The 19,857-nt window shown below is 35.5% G+C and overlaps 1 protein-coding gene across 1 annotated transcript; it reads right to left on the reverse strand.

The window, feature by feature from the left end:
• Positions 1–1,309: 1,309 nt before the first annotated feature.
• On the reverse strand, positions 1,310–6,206 carry LOC112039869 (laccase-14). Its single transcript, XM_024072779.2, has 7 exons — positions 5,996–6,206; positions 5,678–5,829; positions 4,996–5,240; positions 3,931–4,056; positions 2,906–3,500; positions 2,342–2,703; positions 1,310–1,725 (listed from the first exon to the last, which is right to left on the reverse strand). Exons 1-7 carry the CDS (start codon positions 6,149–6,151, stop codon positions 1,544–1,546), a joined length of 1,818 nt encoding a protein of 605 aa, XP_023928547.2. The 5' UTR covers positions 6,152–6,206; the 3' UTR covers positions 1,310–1,543.
• Positions 6,207–19,857: the final 13,651 nt, after the last annotated feature.

The raw sequence follows: 19,857 nt of genomic DNA on the forward strand, positions 1-19,857 counted from the left end.
AGTTGTGTTAGCAAATATGTGAACAAAACATTTCTTTTTATAGTTCTTTTGAGTTTATATATATATATATATATAAGGTTGAATTTGTTCAATCATGTGTTGGCTTTATTCCGTGCCAAATTTGCTTGTATTTTAGCAATTAGATACCCTGTATTTAGGTGGGAATTATGTAAGGGTAGTGTATGGGAGAGTGTGAAGAAAACTCAAGATATGTGCACTCAAGAAGGGCCTCACGACTGGATCTCACGACTGGTAAGTCGCCAAAAGTGGCATACGTGTGAAGCATGTAGGGGAGCTGAAATGTCACGACAACTAGAACACTACAGGACAAAACTTCCAGTCTAGCCAAGCAATTAGCTATCGACTTGTTCTAGTCGCGAGGTCGAGTCGCCAGAATGCCCTGTTTGTTGAAAACTGACTTTTTGCATTCCTCATACACCCTACTATAAATGCCCTTATACCCAGAAATGTAGAGAGCTTCTAGAGAGAATTTGAGAGAGAAACCCTAAAGAAAAACAAGATTGGCTCATCCACATTCTTCATCCTTTAATTCTCCAAATTCCTCTACTCTCACCCTCTCCATTGAGATATTATTAAGAGGTACATTTAGTCAAATCCTTATCTTACCATACCCATATCAGTGAGGAGATATTCTGGTGCTTGGGAAGCAATTCAAAAGGGACCAATTCATTTTGGTTGATGCAATAGGCAATTGCGGGATCCGATAAGCTAAAGAAGACAATGTTCGACATAATCCTGTTAGAGCAAGAAGCTTGGAGGGCTTAGGTGCACTGGGTAGATTAGGCTTGGAGGGTCTTCTGCTATTCATATATCCCAACTATATTCTCTAGTGAATTATTGACCGCTTAAAGGGCGGTGGAGAGATTTTTCGCCATGTACTTTGGTTTACTCTTCGATAACACATTGCCGTGTTATCTTTGTGTTTGCATACTTCTTCCCTTTCTCTTTACTATTTAATTACTGTTGTGTTGGTTATTAATTATGGGTTAAAGTGTGTTACGAATTTGATTATAGCTTATATTTCATTTTCCGCACATATATTGTTTGATTATAAACTTGTGTTGGTAATTTTAATTTAGGGGTCTAAATGTTCATAGGTATTTTACACACTATTTGAACTTTCAATATATATATATATATATATTGTGGTAATTTCGAAACAGTATACCAGTATTAACTGGTACCAAAATATATCGTTCCCCTAACCAAATTGGTACGGCCTCCAATACGAAATTAACTTTAAATCTCTCATTGGCTAAACTTTAGAGGCGGACAATATATTTAAACCTTATTTTTGCTGATGCAAACATGTTTGTATGTAATTCATTGAATTATGGATCAATCACAATGGATCATGTTAACAATTATGACAATTTTTGTATCAATAGATTTATTTGCATAAGAGAACCCAAAAATATATTCTTTGGTCTTTCCAAGTGCCAACTCCTAACTCCTAACTCCTAACTCCTAAACAATGCATGTCTAAAACGACCTTAATGGTGTCATTATTAAATGTTTTCCTTTACTCTTCTTTCTGGAACATTGACTGTCGTGGCCCATACAAGGAATCAGTTTCACAAGGAGGCATGTAAGCTGGAGGAGGCAGGATGGTTGACTCTTCGGTATTACCGTTCCTTACTATGAAAGCTGTGTCCATACCCCAACTCATGTGCCGGTCAAAATGACAATGCATGAACCAGACCCCTGAAAAAAATTCATCCAAGTTTCAATCCATTTGTTTATTCATCAAAATAAATCTGTAATTAGATTATGAATGTATGTCATTGAACTACACGACTTTTGACACGTCAAATCTATCTTAAATCGGTATATATACATTTGTTATAACATCTTTTGACATGTCAAATCTATTTTAAATTTGTACCTATACATTTGTTGAAACCTTACTTTAGATAGATAAACAGTATTTAAGCGAGTGGTACCTTTGTCTAGAAAATGGGAGAAATTTAGGTACATTTCATTTGAAGTGTTGTTGTATTTTAAGTTCCAAATTAAATTTAACATGTGACTATATTGATCAATGCAACAAAAACATTGTTAAGTTTTTCTAAGCACAATTAAATTCAATTATGTAAATTATTGACCAATACAACAAGGATCTATAGCTAAATTTTGTCAATTTAATATGCAACGTGAATCCTGTCTACCTAGAGTTTCGCAAAGAAATGTGCTCTATCTAGTTCTATATTGCATATCAAAACATCAGCAAGAAGAAAAAGGGAGATATCTATGGACTAAACGAAGCACAAAACTAAACCAAAATGAATTTTATCATAAGAAATGAGGTTAACGAAAGTACCTGGATTGCTAGCTACAAATCTGATGGTAGCCCATCCATCTTTAGGAATTGGAACAGTATTAGCTTCAGGTGGATCAACCAAATTGTAAGTCAATGGGTCAGTGACATTGTCGAAGTTTCCAACACCCGTTCCAACCACATAAAATCTGAATCCATGTAAATGCATTGGATGATTTTCTCCAGAATTCATGACATTAGTCCCCTGAAATGTTATCTCAACAGTCTCATTATAATTTAGTACCTTCACCCTTGTCCCTTGATCTGATATGGTAACATTGTCCGTCAACAAGTCTTCTGATGTGAAATTGAACAAATGCGGTGGTTTGTCTGGGAAATTTGTATCGTAATATCCACTTATGTGCCTGCCACAAAAGATTACTTATGAGAGAATGTTATTTCATAATTAGATGCCATTAATCATATTATTCCATACAGTGTTCTAATTAAATGCTTCTGAACACGCGTGTACAAATGTGCAGAGACTAGAGGATAATAATTTAATGCAATTATGAAAGAAAAAATCAATTAGAAAGATATCGTATGTATAGCGGCCAATATATATACCTGTAGTATGCTTCCAATATATCCAATTTTGGGTTTGCAAAACTGATGTTGTTTAAGCTAGAAGCAAGCCTATTCCCATCAGGCCCAGAACACGAGTCATTGGGACAACGCATCATGCCTATAGAAACGGTAATAAACATTCTTGTGGTGACATTTAGAGGGACATCTACAGGGTGTTCTGGACTCGCCAAACTCCTTAACTTTGTTGTGTAAAATGAAGCAGCACCTACATCATAAAAACCAGGGATATTGCGTGGATAGACTGGTATCGATGGAGGAGTGTAGTTGCCATTGTACTGGAAAATTGCACTAGTGATGCTTTTGTCAAAGTCATCTGCTTGTCCATCAAAATAAGGGCTAGCAAGCATGTAATAGTAGCTAGGAGATTGGTTTGCTGTGACCAACACATCCATTGTTTGTCCTGGGGTTATCATTATGTAACTAACTTCTAACGGTTTGATGTAAGAGCCATCCCATCCAACAACTGTAAGATTGTGGTCAGCAATGGCGACGAACATATCTGTGTTCATTATAGAATTAACTATGCGAAGGAGATAGGTCTTGCCATAATCAACCGACATCCGATATGTTGTCTCTGCAATTTGCCATCGTAAACGCATAATAAGTAAAGCATTTTCTTATCAAAAAAAACATAATAAGTAAAACATTTTCTTATCCAAAAAAAATAAATATATATATATATATATATAAGTAAAACATTTGGACACATTATGAGAAAGCCATATGTGTTTCTTATGCTATGGAGTATATTGTTTTTTTATAATCAAGTCAAGATACAAATGAGTTTCTTTATGGTATAAGTGTGATTAAAACCCAATTTTCTTCTTTTAACATAAGAGACTTTATTAATTAAATCAACTGAGCGAATGTTAAAATAGTGTAGAATTTGGAGTGGTTCTATAGTCTCTTCTCAGTTCTCATGCAATATCAAATAATTTTGTTTTTTACAAGAGCAGTACAATTAAATAATTAGTTAAGTACAATTGTGTGATTCCGTATTGTACCGTTGGAGCAATCGTAAAAATCCCCAGGTTGGCCGTTGATGGTATAAGCATCAGACAACGTGGTCAATCCACCAGAACGAAGGGCCTCATCCATTAACGTCTCTACATCTTCTTTATACCACGAAGCTGCAATAAAACAATAAGAGTCAAAAAGTAAGACTAATATGTACAATTTTTTTTTTTTTGGGGGTGATAAAATAGAAGCAATTTGTAATACATTAATTAAACATATCTAGCATAGTTAAAAAAGAAAATAAAATCCTAGTGCCATGATAAAATGCTCCCATCGGCTTCTATTACTAATCTAAGAACTTCCACTCTTTTATTGGCATAAAATATTTCAGTGATATATAGATGAAACTAATTTTTTCGGTATGCATTAGAAACTAATTGACACAAACATGACTTTGAAGTATGATGTGAGAGAGATACAACAATAAGTCAAAGATGAAAAGGTACTATGAATTTCGGGTGTGTGTGAGAGAGAGAGAGAGACAGAGAGAAACAGAGAAGGAATGGCTTGAAAATCCACTTCATATGTGGAAAACATCAGAGAATGTCAACTTGGAAAAAATTCACTCTTTCACAACCTTTAATTTGTTCAAATTGTTAATCGGCATTACGACACCAAAAATCTGTAAAGAATTTATTAGTGTACTTGAACCAACAATTGCTCATTGGCCACGTTACCATGATATTAATTAAAAATGTCAAATATAATAAAATAAATTTTACAAGGTTATTATTTCCCTTTAAAATGACCCCCATCAAATTCTCTTTGCAATGGCTACAAGCTGGAAAACAAATAAAATAAAATAAAATAAATAGATAAACCCTATATTTCACTGGGAAAAAAAATCAATTGCATGGTTCACATTAACTATAATTTACACCTGTACTTGATCCTGTTATATATTTAACAGCAAGAATCTACTATATATCTTCTAATGGAAAATTTTAACCGAAATTATTGCAATCAATAAAGAAAATTAAACTTTTATGCTAAATGAAGCTACTACTATGTCCATAAAAGGTACTGGAGATTGAATGTGATATTTTGCGTACCAAATACTATCACTTGTTCTCCATCAGGCTTGGGAAAAGGATAAGTTGTTCCCTCTGCAGGTAAAATAACAAAAGCCCCATGCACTGATGATCTCGTCCAATCACTGTGAGCATGCCACCATACAGTTCCTTCTTCCGAAGAAAGTAAGACTTGGTATGTGAAATTTGTTCCAGGAGAAATGGGACATTGTGTGATATATTCAGGTCCATCAAACCATGGATTTCTTGGTTGTTTTATTCCATGCCTGAAACCATAGAAGAAACATTAAAATATTCCATAGCCAAACATTACCATTTTAAACTGCTTATAAAATTTTAGACATACGTCACTAAATACATGACACATTAGCATTTAAGATTTTTTTTTCTCCTCCACTATATCTCATGTAGTTGTATACTTATATAAAGTTTTAAAAAAGAAAAAAAAAATGTTTGGTTATTAATATATGTTATCTCACTCCAACAGTCTAACTTACTATGTGCACTTGATAAGGCCATCAATATGTGGTTTTAGTCACATAACTTTTTTAATGAGTAATGTAACTTATTTATATAATATACATAAATAGTCTTATTTGCCACATAATATGTACAAATATTATTGGCCACATAATAAGTACAAAATATTTTTCTCAACTAAGTTAGTGAGCTCGAAATTGAATGAGAGCGAGAGAGAGAGTACCAGTGAATTGTCACACCATATCGTCCTTGATTGTAAACATTCACATACACGGTGTCTCCTTTGTGAGCGCGAATCATTGGTCCTGGAAAACTATCATCTACCGTCAACATGCTCTTTGTAGAGCATAGCCTTGTAAAATTGCTCTCCTTGAGCTGCAAGCAGAAAAATCCAACTCTTAATTTGAGAAACAAACATTCATAAAATCAAACCCAATTCAGCTCAGGCTTGTATTCCAAGGTAACCAAAAAAAAATACTAAAGTAACCGCTAGAATGGCATAGAAGTGAAATGTAATTGTGAAGTAATTAGTTACACTTACAACAAAGTCATAGTAATGAACATTGCCTTGAGCAATGCAAAAGAGCATTTCACTTAGAAGCAAAAACCCCAGAAGCTCTAGCAACAGATTCATCTTGAACGAAACCTTCATTTTTCTCTCAGTTCCAGTACTTACAAACAAGAAAGGAAAGTGCATTTTTATAACTTCGGCTTTTCTCGGATGGGGTTTTGGTAGAGTTTTGGGAGGTTTTGATTTACCGTTATGTACAAGAAGTCCAGTCCGACATTTCCAGGCATGTGATCAATGGTGGCACTGTTTGATATTTAGGTGGACTTATTGTTATGGGATTTATTAGGTGAAAAATGAGCACGTGGAACTTTTCTTACCTCGAGATTATCATATATATATATATATATATTTTTTTTTTTTTCTGATGAATTGTTGTTGATCATTTCAGCAAAAAAAAGAATTGTTGTTGATCATATTATATGTTTCATCTGAAATTTTTGAGAAGAATAAAAAATGAATTTGAATCAAACAAAAATTGACTTACCTATCCTCCAAGTTGAATCTTGACAAAATCTGTAAACCGGAATTAAGAAAAGTGGTCGCCACACCTAACATATCTATCCTCCAATTCTCCATGTACGTATCCATTTGACTGCACATAAAAGTATATACATATCTTTCTTTCCATGCACGATGGAGACACAGAGAATTAAAATAAATAAAATAAAGGAATATGAAAAAAAAAATTAAAATAATAGCAAACATAATTGTCAGGATTTTCTTTAAATAATACTTTGTGAGTTTCAATTAAATCAGCAGATACAATAATTTGTTGTCAAATAAAAAATATAGCATTCAAACATTACCTATATTAAAAACCAATTGTTAAAATTGGCTTTTAATATAGAAGCCAACATCATAAATTATAATTCTATCATATTTATAATATAAATATATATATATATATTGTAAAGACCAGCTTTGAGTCCCTAGCCCAAAAGTGGTGGGCCTAGGCTCAAAAAGCCTAAAAAATAAATTTGTAGAGAATTGATTGGAAAACTGGATTTTAATAATCAAACAAACACTAAAGTAAATTCAAATGACAAGAAAATGAAGATAACAAATTTACACTAAGGAAAAATGTCCTCAGCAATGTCCGAGGAGATTGGTTCCTATATATCTCTTTCGAAGTTTGATTACAAGTTTAATTCCTGATTGCTACAATATTTTCTCTTCTTAATTTTCCCATCTTTATTTCTTCAGGGGTCTTTTATATTATATTCTTCCTTTTAATGATCTTGGCCCTCCATTTGTTGATCATCCAAGCCACTACTTAAGTGCTTGCTGGACTAACTCTCTCTGGCCCTCTGTGAGCTGGGATAGCTAAGGCAGGACTGTTCAGATGTCTTTTCCACATAAATCGGCCAGAAAGTTAGCTCAGAACATTCAATACGGTGACAATAGCTTTTCCTTAGATATTTCTAGCTTCCATCCCTCTTGTATGTTTATAATACATGTTCATATCAGTAAAACATCCTAAAATGTCACTTTGAATGATAGGTTATATATTTGATCTGTGCTTTGCTCATCCAAGGAGATAAACTTACTCGGACCACCTTTCCAATCTTTCCGTTTGCATCTTACTCATGGGATTCTGAGCTGAATACCTTCACAACCGTTTATTTACTCTCGGACCAACCAACATCCTCAGCCAAGGCCAACCAAGGCCCAATATACAATTTTGGGCCCATCCCCACAATAGCCCCTCAAAATTCCAATTTTCCCTATTATCTAAGGAGAAAAAGTAGGGTTTTAATTTGTTAAGAGTTAAGATCATTAAATTCTTTAGTTTACACGTGTGGGAGTACCTTTGTGTGTCCCATAACTGTTATTGATGCTTCGGAGCCCACGAGGCATTATTAATTGCTCCAAGCGGCGCTTTGTTCCCCGCATCCAACAGTGAGACGCAAATCCTATGGTTGACATATTTTGAGCAGGATAACTCCCACTTAATTTCATCCCTTATATAAAGCACCCGGGAAAATCATTTTCCTTATTTCACAAGTTCTCAAGCTCTCTAGAGATTCCTAGCTCTCAAACCTTCAAGGCTTCCTAAATTTCTAAAGTCTCCAAGCCTTTTTCTTTGAAAAATTCAAACCTCCAAGAAGTACCAGAAGCAACTAACATACTCATTCTCGTAAGTTTCCTTTTTTTTTTTTTTTAGGTTATCTTCTCCTCGGCAGTCTCCTCGGCCTTCTATTCTTTGTTTCTTTCCCTTGAAAATTTCTTTCACATCTCTTTAGTTTGCCTAGATGGGTAAGTTCAAACACTTGTAGATTCTCTAGCGAGTATGGAGGGTTTTAAAGCTAAGTATCACATTCCGCAGGGAGTAGCCCTACAGTATTATGTCCAAGACCAAATTCTTACAGATAAAAGAGAAGGCAAAGTTGTCATTCCTATGATCGCCTTCATAGAGGGAAGAATGACATTTCCCATGGGTAGGGTGACCCGAGACTATCTGATCAACCACAGGTTGACTCCCCATCAGTGTGCCCCTAACCTATTTAGGGTCCTAGGTAGCGTAAACGCTCTCAATGAGTAGATGGGCCTGAGACTCACGTGGCATGATGTCATTCATATGTATAAGTGCCACAAGCTCTCTGGCACGGGATATTACCTCAAGTCTCAGTCCGACATTGTTAAACTGATATTGTGTCTTCCTAAGTCTAACAAATGCATGAAGGATAACTACCTGATCGCCTCCGGGGAATGGCACGACAGTCTTCATTACCCAACTCGAGAGGGAGATCCAAGTGGGGTACCCTAGGTTTAGGTCCCTCGGCATGGGATTTAGCCCCTCTAGCTTTACCATCTTTTCTTTCTAACACTTTGTTTTACTTTAACGATGGATTTCGTTAATCTGACCATGGTTTACTCCTCGGATGTTTTTTGCAAATAAAGGGCATGTTGCTCCCAGACTCAGTCTTGTCAATGTTGCAAGTCTCAACAAGGTGCTGCGGTCCGAGATTTTTGTGAGTGAAGATAGGCAACTGCGGGCCGTCCACTTAATATTGGACTTTCAACCCTTGTCAAACGCATTCCAAGACATGGGCCAAGCAATAAGGGCAAGCAATTGTAGAATCCACCTGATAGACATCTCAAGACCAGTTTCTTGGCTCGGGAAGACCTTCCACCAGTTGAATTGCCTCTTCAACACTCCCCCAAAAAGTAGCTACTCCGAGGGAGGAAACAGCTTCCTCATGTCTATCTCTTAAGGTTGAGATTGACCAATTTTTCTTTGAAGAAGAAGGAGAGGTGCCTGAAAGGCCTATGGAGATCTCAAATTCAGAGGTGGAATTCGATAGATTCTTAGCGACTTATTCTCCCAAATTCATGGTTGCCCGGGTTGATACCAACTCCGAGGAAGAAGAGATGGCTTTAAATCCGAGAAGGAACCTTAAAGATTTAGTGGCTGGGAGAGAGGAGTCATCATCCAAGGATGCCCCAAAGATCCAACTTCCTCTCAATCCTCCCCTTCCCCCTTTCCCTTCCCCCCTCAACCTGCACCCCAACGCAAATTTGCAGAAGAAGAAGAGGAAGGAGAAGAAGATCGAGGAAGGAGAGATTACCCCACCGAATGGGCCAAAACAACAAAAAACCAACAAAGATAGACAAAGGGAGACTTCAATGGAGAGCAAGGAGGACTCCCTAGGGGCCAAGGTGNCCCCCCTTTTTAACTAATGGGATTCTTTCGTTATTTTTATATAGGTCACCCAACAATTTTTTGTGACCGAGGAGTGGGTTCGGTGCGCCCGCAATGACACTAGGGCTAAGGCCCACTCCCGTGCTGAGGTTGAGAAGTCCCTAGGAGCCCTCAAGCAAAAGCAAACGGAGCTAGCTAACAAGCTGACCCCTTTGGAGAGGGCACGTTTGAGTGCTGAAGCTTTTTTGAAGAGCGTAGAGACCCAGGCCGAGGACCAACGCAAGCAACTTCATATGACTGAGATTGAACTGGCACCCAAAGACAACTAGTCTTGGACCTTAAGGCTGAGTTGCAGAAAGCTAAGGACGTAGCTCAGGTGGCCAGGGAAGCTTCTGAAGTCGCAAAGACTGCATCCTATAAGGTGGGCAGAAGCGCTCAACCGGGAAAGAGTCCCTGCTAACTCTAATCTGAGTAGGGCTAAGAACATCTTCTTCTTGGAGGATATCTGAGAAGTTTCAGCAACGCTCCCTCCTCCTATTGTTGACCCTATCCCCCCTCCTAATGCTGAATTCTTAATAAGGGCTAGAAAGGATAAGGAGTTTCAGCCACAGGTGAAGACCAAAGATTCCGAGGACACCCTTATGATCAAGGATGTGGTCTCCTGGGTCAAAGATGCAAAGTCTAAGTCCAAGGCTGGGGATTCCCAATCCAAGGCAGCTAATCCCAAGAAAGACTCTCACCCAGCAAAGGCCTAACTATAGGGATTTCTTTTCTTATCTTTCTGCATTTATTTTTCTTTTGTTGTGGTGTTTTCACCACTATTTGTAATATAACTTCCTTTTGATCAATGAAGAAACTTTACCTTTACATTTAGTTTTATGAATCTTTCTTTTTCCTTGTAACTTTTATTATCTTGTTAGTATTAACCAAGATTGCTGGCAATAGTGGATTGTTATTACTCATACTTTAACAAAAGAAAATATTATTGTATTACTGCTAATTCAAATAAATTTCACAAGTGCCAGCAATAAAAAGAATTATCACATACTTGTATTGAGAGTGGGGCCTTCTGCAAGGAAGGCAAAATTTTTTGGAGATGAATAATATTCCTCGTAAAAGAAAATAATCAGGGCAGAAAACCCTTATTCTGCTCAACACTTATATAAGAAATCCAAAAACATTAATTCACTCAAAGTTATTGATCCGAGGAGTTGTGTGTAATCTGGGATCTATTCTAGTACTTAGGAAAATCAATAGGTTATGTCAATTTACCTAAAGCATGTGGTCCATGGAGCCAGACATGTCTAAGGTTCTGTTTAATACTTAGAACAATGAATAAAAAATATCAATTTTTCCAAGGTATGTGATCCGAGAGGCCAGGCATAACTAAGGTTCTATTTGATACTTAGATAGATGGCAGGAAGTATTAATTTTCCCAAAACATATGGTCCGAGGAGCCAGGCATAGCTAAGGTTCTATTTAATACTTAAAAAGATACCATAAAGTGTTAATTTCCCCAAAGCATGTGATCTGAGGAGCCAAACATGACTAAAATTATGTTTAACACTTAGAAAAGAAGCCTTTAAGCATCAATTTACCCAAGGTATGTGGTTCAGAGAACCAGACATGACCAAGGTTCTATTTGACACTTAGAATAATGATTAAAAGATATCAATTTTCCCAAAGTATATGGTCCGAGGAGTTAGGCATGACCAAGGTTCTGTTTGATACTTAGATAGATAGTAATGGGAAGTACAATGTATTACATAACAAATGAGAATATGACAAAGGAAAATTTTATTAATAATAATACATTTTCAAGTTGTTTAAATTCCAAAGGCGTGGTATCACATTTTCATCTAGGTCTTCAAGAAAATATACTCCTATACCAGCCACCAAGGTGATGTGATATGGCCCCTCCTAGTTGGGCCCTAGTTTTCCCCATGCTAGGTTCTTCGCAATACCTAGAACTTTTCTGAACATCAAGTCACCATGTGCTAATGGTCTCAGTTTCAAATTGGTATCATACCCTCGCTTGAGCTTGTGTTGGTAATATGCCAACTGGTCCATGGGTTTCTCTCTTCTTTCTTCAATCAAGTCTAAGCTCTTTTATAGTAATCCATTGTTATCACTCGGATTGAAAAAGCTTGTTCTCAACATTGAGAAGCCAGTCTTTAAAAGAATAACAGCATCGGCTCCATAAATCATCGAAAAGGGGTCTCCCCTGTTGTCTTGCGAGGTGTGGTTCAATACGTCCATAGGACATGTGACAGTTCTTTCAGCCACTTTTCCTTCACGTCATCAAACCTCATTGTGCAAATCTTTGACGTATAAGCTTCAAAAGTCTTATTATTATTATTATTATTATTATTATTATTATTTGAGATAACAAAATCAAATGATCATTAAAACTTTCACAAATGTACATTTTTCGTTATTTATTTGACATGGTATTATAGAACATAATTACTCCAAAATATAAAAGTCTTGGTCAAACTAATATTCTATACATTTAATAATTCAAGCTTAACATTAATAGTATCACTATAATTGAACATTCACGTGTGTAAACACAGGTTACATGCTAGTTTACTCTTTTCTTTTTTTTCTTTTCTTTTTTTCTTTTTTTTTTTTCTTTTTTTTTGAGGGGAAAACCATGGAACTTATTTTATTGAAATAAGCCTAAAGAATGGGCTTGGAAGTACATTTTGAAACTGTCTTTGTATGAGAGTAACATAATTCATCAAAACGGTGTGACAAGTTTTTTGCATCCTCAATCAGTAAACCCAGTGGGACCAGCAGCCTTTCCTCCTCCATGAATCCTTCAATAACACTCAAAAATCACCTTCCAGACATCACGTTTTACTCCTACCTCCAGTTCAAACGAGAGAGCCCAACCTGCTGCTAACGCCTCTATCTTGTTACCGCAAAGCTGTTGGTGTATCAGCTTTGAGCAAGATGCAATTACCCGGCCTCCAGTGCAAACGAGCAAGCTGTTGGTGTATCTGCTAGTTACTCTATAATATATAATTGTAACAAATTAAAATGTTATAGTCTCAAAAGTAACAATTGAACATTAATATTTTTAAAAGTAACCAATTATCCCTATAATTTTTATGCAAAAAATTAAATCATGATACGTAAAAATAAAAACTCAATCCAATTAAATAGAGCAACCGATATTTTGATGTATTACTTGTTATCTCAAACCTTAATTTGTTACATTTGAAATTACATAGTTTAATTTGTTAGTTTTTGAAAAAATTTAGTATTTTTTTTTTTTTTAATTTTTGAAACCATTGGATTTTATTAAAGACCTCTTAAGGTTTATAGATGTTATTTTTTCAATAAATAATTTTTTTATTACAAGATTTTTTTATATAATATTATAAATTAAATTTTATAAGAACGTGGTATAAAACTTATGTTTTACCTCTTTAAATATCAATAAATATGTGAGTTTTCCTTACAAAAAAAATATATATATATATATATATACGCGCGCGTGTGAGTTTCATGTTGAATATTGATTTTGTAAGGTACTACGTGGGTTCATAACATATCTTGCTTTCTTGACTGGTGAGTTAAAGTCATGTGATACGACCGTTCACCTTTGAATCAACCAACTTTCGGACTTCTTGTTGTTGAGTTTATACTCTGATGGGGGAATTCACCGTACAAATGTCTGAAACGACAGAAACCGCTGTAGAAAACTAAATAGATCAACTCTCTCATTTTAAATGAATGGCCATCTGTTCTATTTTTAAAATATTTTTTTGAAAATTGAAAAAGCTATTGTAAGGTAGGAATTTGTTCCCCCCACATCTGATTGTTGTCCTCCGCGGTGCCTGGCGCGGTGCGGTTTTTGCCCCTCGTCCCGAGTGCAGGCAAGCAAGGAGGGTTTCATAGTCTCAGCCCCAAGCCTGGAATCCCACATCGGTTAGAGAGAGCGCCCCACTACCCTTTATAACGCTTCAGGAGCTTGGGTAGTGTACCACTACTCACATGTTATGAACCCAAGCTCCTGAAGCGTTATAAAGAGTAGTGGGGCGCTCTCTCTAACCGATGTGGGATTCTAGGCTTGGGGCTGAGACTATGAAACCCTCCTTGCTTGCCTGCACTCGGGGACGAGGGGCAAAAATCGCACCGCGCCAGGCACCGCAGAGGACAACAATCAGATGTGGGGGAACAAATTCCTACCTTACAGCTATCATTACTATTAACCCTCTATTTTAAAATAAAGTTAAAAAAATGTAAATTAATCCTCTAACTTTTAGCTTTTGTCATTTTAGTCTTTTAACTTTCAGTTTTGTTATTTCAACCCTCTAAGTTTTAATTTTTGTCAATGTAGTATTCTATTAGGTCTCAATTACTACTACTAATCCTCCATCTTAAAATAAAGTTAGAAAAAAATGCAAAATTAATCCTCTAACTTTTAGCTTTTGTCATTTTAGTTTTCTAACTTTCAGTTTTGTTATTTCAGCCTTTTAAGTTTCAATTTTTATCAATGTAGTATTCTATTAGGTCTCAGTTACTACTCCGTTAAGTTTGGCCTTTTTTTTTTTAAATAATTTTTTTAATTAAAAGAAATAAAAAACAAAAGCTGTAAAAAATAAAATTTAAAATTTATATATATTAAAAAAAAATAAAAAAAATAAAAAAATAAAAAAAAAAAAAAACATGGAAGACCCCTTCAGTGTTCATCCTCAACCTCCCCGTTCTCTGCACTCTCTACCTCCAAATGCTCCGCTCTAGCTTCTCCCCCAATGCCTTCACTTTCCCTTTCATTCTCAAGTCCTGCGTTGCTCTCTCCCTTCCAATCTCCAGCTCATAGCTCCATTGCCATGTCATCAAAACTGGGTGCGACCCCGATCCCTTTGTACAAACTTCTTTAATCTCAATGTACTGTAGATGCTTTTCTATTAAATATGAACGTAAGGTGTTTGATGAAAATGGTGAATCAAGAAAGCTAACTATTTGCTACAATGCTTTGATATCTGGGTACACCTCAAATTCAAGATTTTATGATGGGGTTTTGTTGTGTCGTAAAATGAGGGAGGCGGGTGTGTCAGTTGTTTCAGTTACAATGTTGGGGTTAGTACCTTTGTGTATGCTTCCGATGCATTTGAATCTCGGGATGTGTCTTCATGTTTGTTTTGTTAAGGTTGGTCTAGACAGTAATATGTTTGTTTCAAATTGTTTGCTTACAATTTGAGAGAGAGGTTAATCTTGAGAGAGAGATCGAGATTGACTTTTTCCGTTTTCTGGTTTTGATTTCAGGGGAAGGGAAACAATGTCGTTCCCCTTACTTTTTTTTTTTTTTTTTTTTACAACTTTTTTTTCTTTTAATTACGAAAATTATTTAAAAAAAAAAAAAAAAAGGCCAAACTTAACCGGAGGATTCTTAATGGAATATTGCATTGACAAAAATTGAAACATAGAGNTAATCCTAACATCTCACATCATTTTATTATATTTTATCAAATTGAATAGCTATCAGAGGATATTTATACTACCACTGACCCCACATTTTGTAACTTACTTCTCGACATTAGTTTGAATTAAGATTTAATTCTTCCATAAAAAAAAAAGGCCAAACTTAACCGGAGGATTCTTAATGGAATATTGCATTGACAAAAATTGAAACATAGAGGACTGAAATGACAAAAGCTAAAAGTTAAAAAGTCAATTTTGCATTTTTACCAATAAAGTTCTTCTTTCAAAATTAATAAATAAAATTATTATCTTATTCTTTACATTATTTAAAAAGTCAATGTTATTTTTTCCCTCTAGTTCAAAGGGTAAACTATATATTTGGTTCTTATCTTTTACATTATATTTCAATTTGGTCTCTAACCTTTTAGTGTCACATCAATTTAGTCTTTGTCATTATATCTTGGATGAAAATTGCTGACATGGCAAATGACCAAAATAAAATTTAAGTTTATTCTCTCATCAACAGAAGCTAATTTTTTATTTTAGTCATTAGACATGTTATCAATTTTTATCCAAAAAATAACGGCAGAAACTAAATTGACACGGCATTGAAAGGTTACGAAACAAATTGACACAATTGAAAAGTTAGGGATCCAATTGAAAAGTTAGGTATCAAATTAAAATATGGTGTATAAGATAGGAACCAAAAACGTAGTTTAGCCTAGTTTAAATTAATGAGTGCAGTTTTGAAAATTTGTACATTTTTATTTGACCAACAATGAATTAAATGATATTCTAGGTTGGATTTTCTAAACATGACCACTAATTTGGGACAGAAGGATATCCCCCTTACTCGTGCTGACTATGAAGACTCTATGCATAGTGCTGGATAGTCCCATCTGTGACCGCTGCCAGGCAGCTTTAGATTCTCCTCTTCACGCCCTTTAGTCAAGTCCCGAGTTGGATGTGGTTTGGTTTGATAAGGTGTTGTGGAATTTCCGTAGATCGCATCAGTTTGTTGATTTCAAAGAGCTCTTGTCCTGGATCATTCAACAATGGAGAAATTCAGCCTTGTTCGCTATGACTGCTTGGTCAATTTGGAACCAACGCAACAAAGTTCACCTAGATCAATCAACGTGCAATCTCCACCACCTCACTCAGGTTTCCTCAGACAAGTATCATGAGTTTTAGGTGCTTCCCCAATCTCGACCTCATGTCTCTTGGAGTCCTTCCTCTTCCGGTTTGCTCAAAATTAATTTTGATCGAGCTATTTTCACAACAAAGAATAATTCTGGCATCGGTGTTGTGATTCGAGATAACCATAGTATGGTCATTGCTTCTCTATCGCAACAGCTCTTCCAGACTTATCAGGCCATGGATGTGGAAGCCTTAGTAGCGACAAGGGCTTTAGAGTTTGCTTCAGAGTTAGGTATTACTAATGCTATTTTGGAGGGTGATTCTGCAATTCTTATGAAAACTCTGTCAGAGGATTGAAGATATTAAATTTTGTTACAGTAGATTTAATCAATTACATTACTCTCGTCTCGTGTTAGAAGAGAAGGTAATAGAATAACTCATAACTTGGCTAGACACGCATTAACTTTTTCGGATTTTGTTGTGTGAATAGAGGATGTTCACTAACACTGTTTTTCTATTTTTCAGGATGTCTTAGTGTGAATTTGGGAAGCACTTTTTGCGGGTTTCCCAGCGGGTGCCTTTTTTTTTAATAGGTCTCGTGCACTATTCACGGGACCCGTAAGTCATTTTTTTAGCAAAACCAACTTTAAAATTGGGTCTCATTCACATATTTAAAAGTTATTTTAATACAATATTTTCAGTTTTCAGTTTTCAACAATAAGTGGTATTCAAACAAACCCTTAACCAACATCCCTTCATTTAAGTATGTAGTCTTTTCCTTAAAAACAATTTTGGGACAGAAGGAGCTATACCAATGGGTGAAAAGTTGGGAAGAGTGAAAGATAGCTGGTTTATTAATTATTTCTTGAATTTTTCTTTTTTTTGCTGAATAGAAATCTTATTGATCAACAACAGATACTAAAGCCTGGGATGCCCCAATCAAGATAACATTAACAAAACTTGGAGGGCCAAATCCCAGATCAAAAGAACCAAACAAAGACTGGTTAAGGGACTAATTGGCAAGCGCATGGGCAGCCTAATTAGCCTCCCTATGAACCCAGTTAAAAAATACATGACTATAGTCAATGATTATATTCTTAACAGATTCAACAAAATTCAAAAGTCTCCAAGGAATTAGGTTCCCACTAGATTTGATGGCATCTTTACAAACTTTATAGTCACTCTCTATAACACAACTACAAAAAGAGAAGTTAATAGCAATATGAACAGCCAATGGGATGACATAGATCTCTGCTTAAACAGGGATGTTGGTGTCAACTTTCTTGGAAATTGCAAACACCAATTTCCCTCTCTAATCTCTGGCAACAATTGCTATGCATGAAGACAGATCACCTACTGCTGCATCACAATTCAGTTTTAGCATACCATGGTTTGGACAACACCACCTGGCACTACTTCTAGTTGGAACTCTTGCCAACACTGGAACTCTGGGCCGCCCCAAGAACAACTTTGGGCCGCCAATGCTCCATTCGCTAAATGTACCCCTCTAATATTACCCTTGTTATCCTCTCTATTGATTAGCCTAGCCAAGACCTCGCACCCAATGATGAAGAGATAGGGGGATAATGGATCCCCCTGTCTCAAACCCAAGGGGGATCCCCTATCTCCCGATCTCTTCATCATTGGGTACGAGGTCTTGGTAAGGCTAATCAGTAGAGAGGAGAACAAGGGAAATATTAGAGGGGTGCATTCATTTCATCAGCTTTTTTTTTTTAATTTCTTTTATACCTTTGGCATTAAAGAAAAATGTTTCTTTACCACCGACTTCCCTCCCCCCAACACTGTCACTACATCAAATGAAAGGTAAAAAGACTTCTCATTACCACAAACATGTTTATTTACCAACGACTTCTCATTATTATTATTTTTTTACCTTTTTTATGTGTAACTTATAAGCTTAAATAGTATAATTATTTAAAAAATAGTAATGCTATAGTTACAAACTATTTTATAACATTTTTTAAATTATTGATGTAGCAAATTTTTATTAGTTCTAATCTAGGCCATCACTAACATCATATTTTTACTTACCAATAATTATTTGGAAAATACTCAAACCACATTAGCAATTAGTAAAAATGTTGTAAAATAGTTTATTTGTAACATTACTCCTTTAAAAAATATTGTTAGGTTTTAAGGAATTATGAACTAATGTATTAGAATTTCAATTTGTAATGTTGGCAAACTATGATCAAAACGTTTTGGTCTTGTTTAGACTTGCTCAAAGTGTATTTATATGTAAAGTTGAAATCGAGTATTCTGCAGGATTTACTATGTAAATCTGCCTGGCTCGATTGATCGAAAGTCGTGTAGATTGTTTTTCTGTAAAATTTTCCAACTCAGCCCAAGCTCGTTTGACGTATAGGGTTTTATATTTTGCCCTAGGTATAAAAGGGTAAACCTTAGCCATGTTTTGAGGTTGCTCTTTATGTTGGGTGTGTGAATTTTTTGTGAGATCTAGAGATATTTGCCTTCACACATACTTAGAGTTATCAAGAATCAAGACTATGTCAAAAACTTGGTGATCATTTCAATTGCAGATTCAAGAGCTTAAAGATACACAAACGGGAGTGCTTGTACTTGCTGGAGATCTAAGAAAGAAGTAGTATGTGGACTCGAAGCTGTCATGTGGTCATGGTAGTAAGTTTCCTACTCGAGATAGTAATAGGATGTTAGTAGTCTAAGTCGCTATTGTATAAACTTCAATTCTTTCATAGTGGATTCGTTTTACCTTAAAGATAACTAGGTTAAATCCTCTCCAGGTTTTTTACTGGTTTGCTTTTCCTTGGTCATCATATCTTTGTGTTCTTTATTTTCCGCACTTTACATTGATATGATATATTTGTGTTAACCTAAATCTGATAATTTGACTAAATAATCACTTGACTAATTAACTAAGTTAATTTGGTTATGTTTTAAGGGGTCTAAAAACAAACAAATACTAATCTTTTAATTATTAAAAAACTGCTAAATTCATTTATTTTAAATGTTAACTATTCATATATTAGTAATAATTCTGAATCAGTACATCGAAATATAACATTCTTATGACTAATCGAGAGAACCTCAATCTCTTCATTCATACCTAATGAATGCGAGGCAGCATCTTCGTGGGCCCAGCCCAAGGACACTGTTGAACTAGTAGTAACCAATCCTCGGGCATGACCCACTTATTATATACGGTTTGGAGGTGACCCGCTTATTATATTTTCACCACTATAGGCGGTTGAGTTTGGCCCAATAACCCATGATCTTTGGTTAGATATCCTAAAATGCCATTAAGACCACTTTCTTAGAACTATTAACTGGAACAAGGAGGTAGCCCCAATCTAACACCATTAGGGGGGTGGAGTCGGTGGACTCAGCCCATCAATCCATGGTCAACAACCGGACATGAATATAATAAACAAATTAAGACCATTAAGTCAAGCATTATTGTCTGAAATTAAGAAAAAAAATCATACAGGTAAGAAGACTTTGGCACATAATTAAGAAAAAAAAATGTAATATCATTGTTCTTTTAGATATGTAGGTAAGAAAACGAATAAAAATTAACGAATGGATTAATATCATTTATTATTAAAACGTAATAAAC

Source organism: Quercus suber, unplaced genomic scaffold, assembly GCF_002906115.3.
Source record: "Quercus suber isolate HL8 unplaced genomic scaffold, Cork oak 2.0 scaffold_197, whole genome shotgun sequence".
Lineage (NCBI taxonomy): Eukaryota > Viridiplantae > Streptophyta > Magnoliopsida > Fagales > Fagaceae > Quercus > Quercus suber.

Bases quoted from the DNA above. Each gene is read 5' to 3' on its own strand.
- LOC112039869 (XM_024072779.2), bottom strand. From the start codon at position 6,151: ATGCACTTTCCTTTCTTGTTTGTAAGTACTGGAACTGAGAGAAAAATG. The intron at 3,501-3,930 runs GTACAATACGGA...GGCAAATTGCAG, and splicing joins TTTTTACGATTGCTCCAACG to AGACAACATATCGGATGTCG. The intron at 2,704-2,905 runs GTATATATATTG...CTTTTGTGGCAG, and splicing joins ATATTGGAAGCATACTACAG to GCACATAAGTGGATATTACG.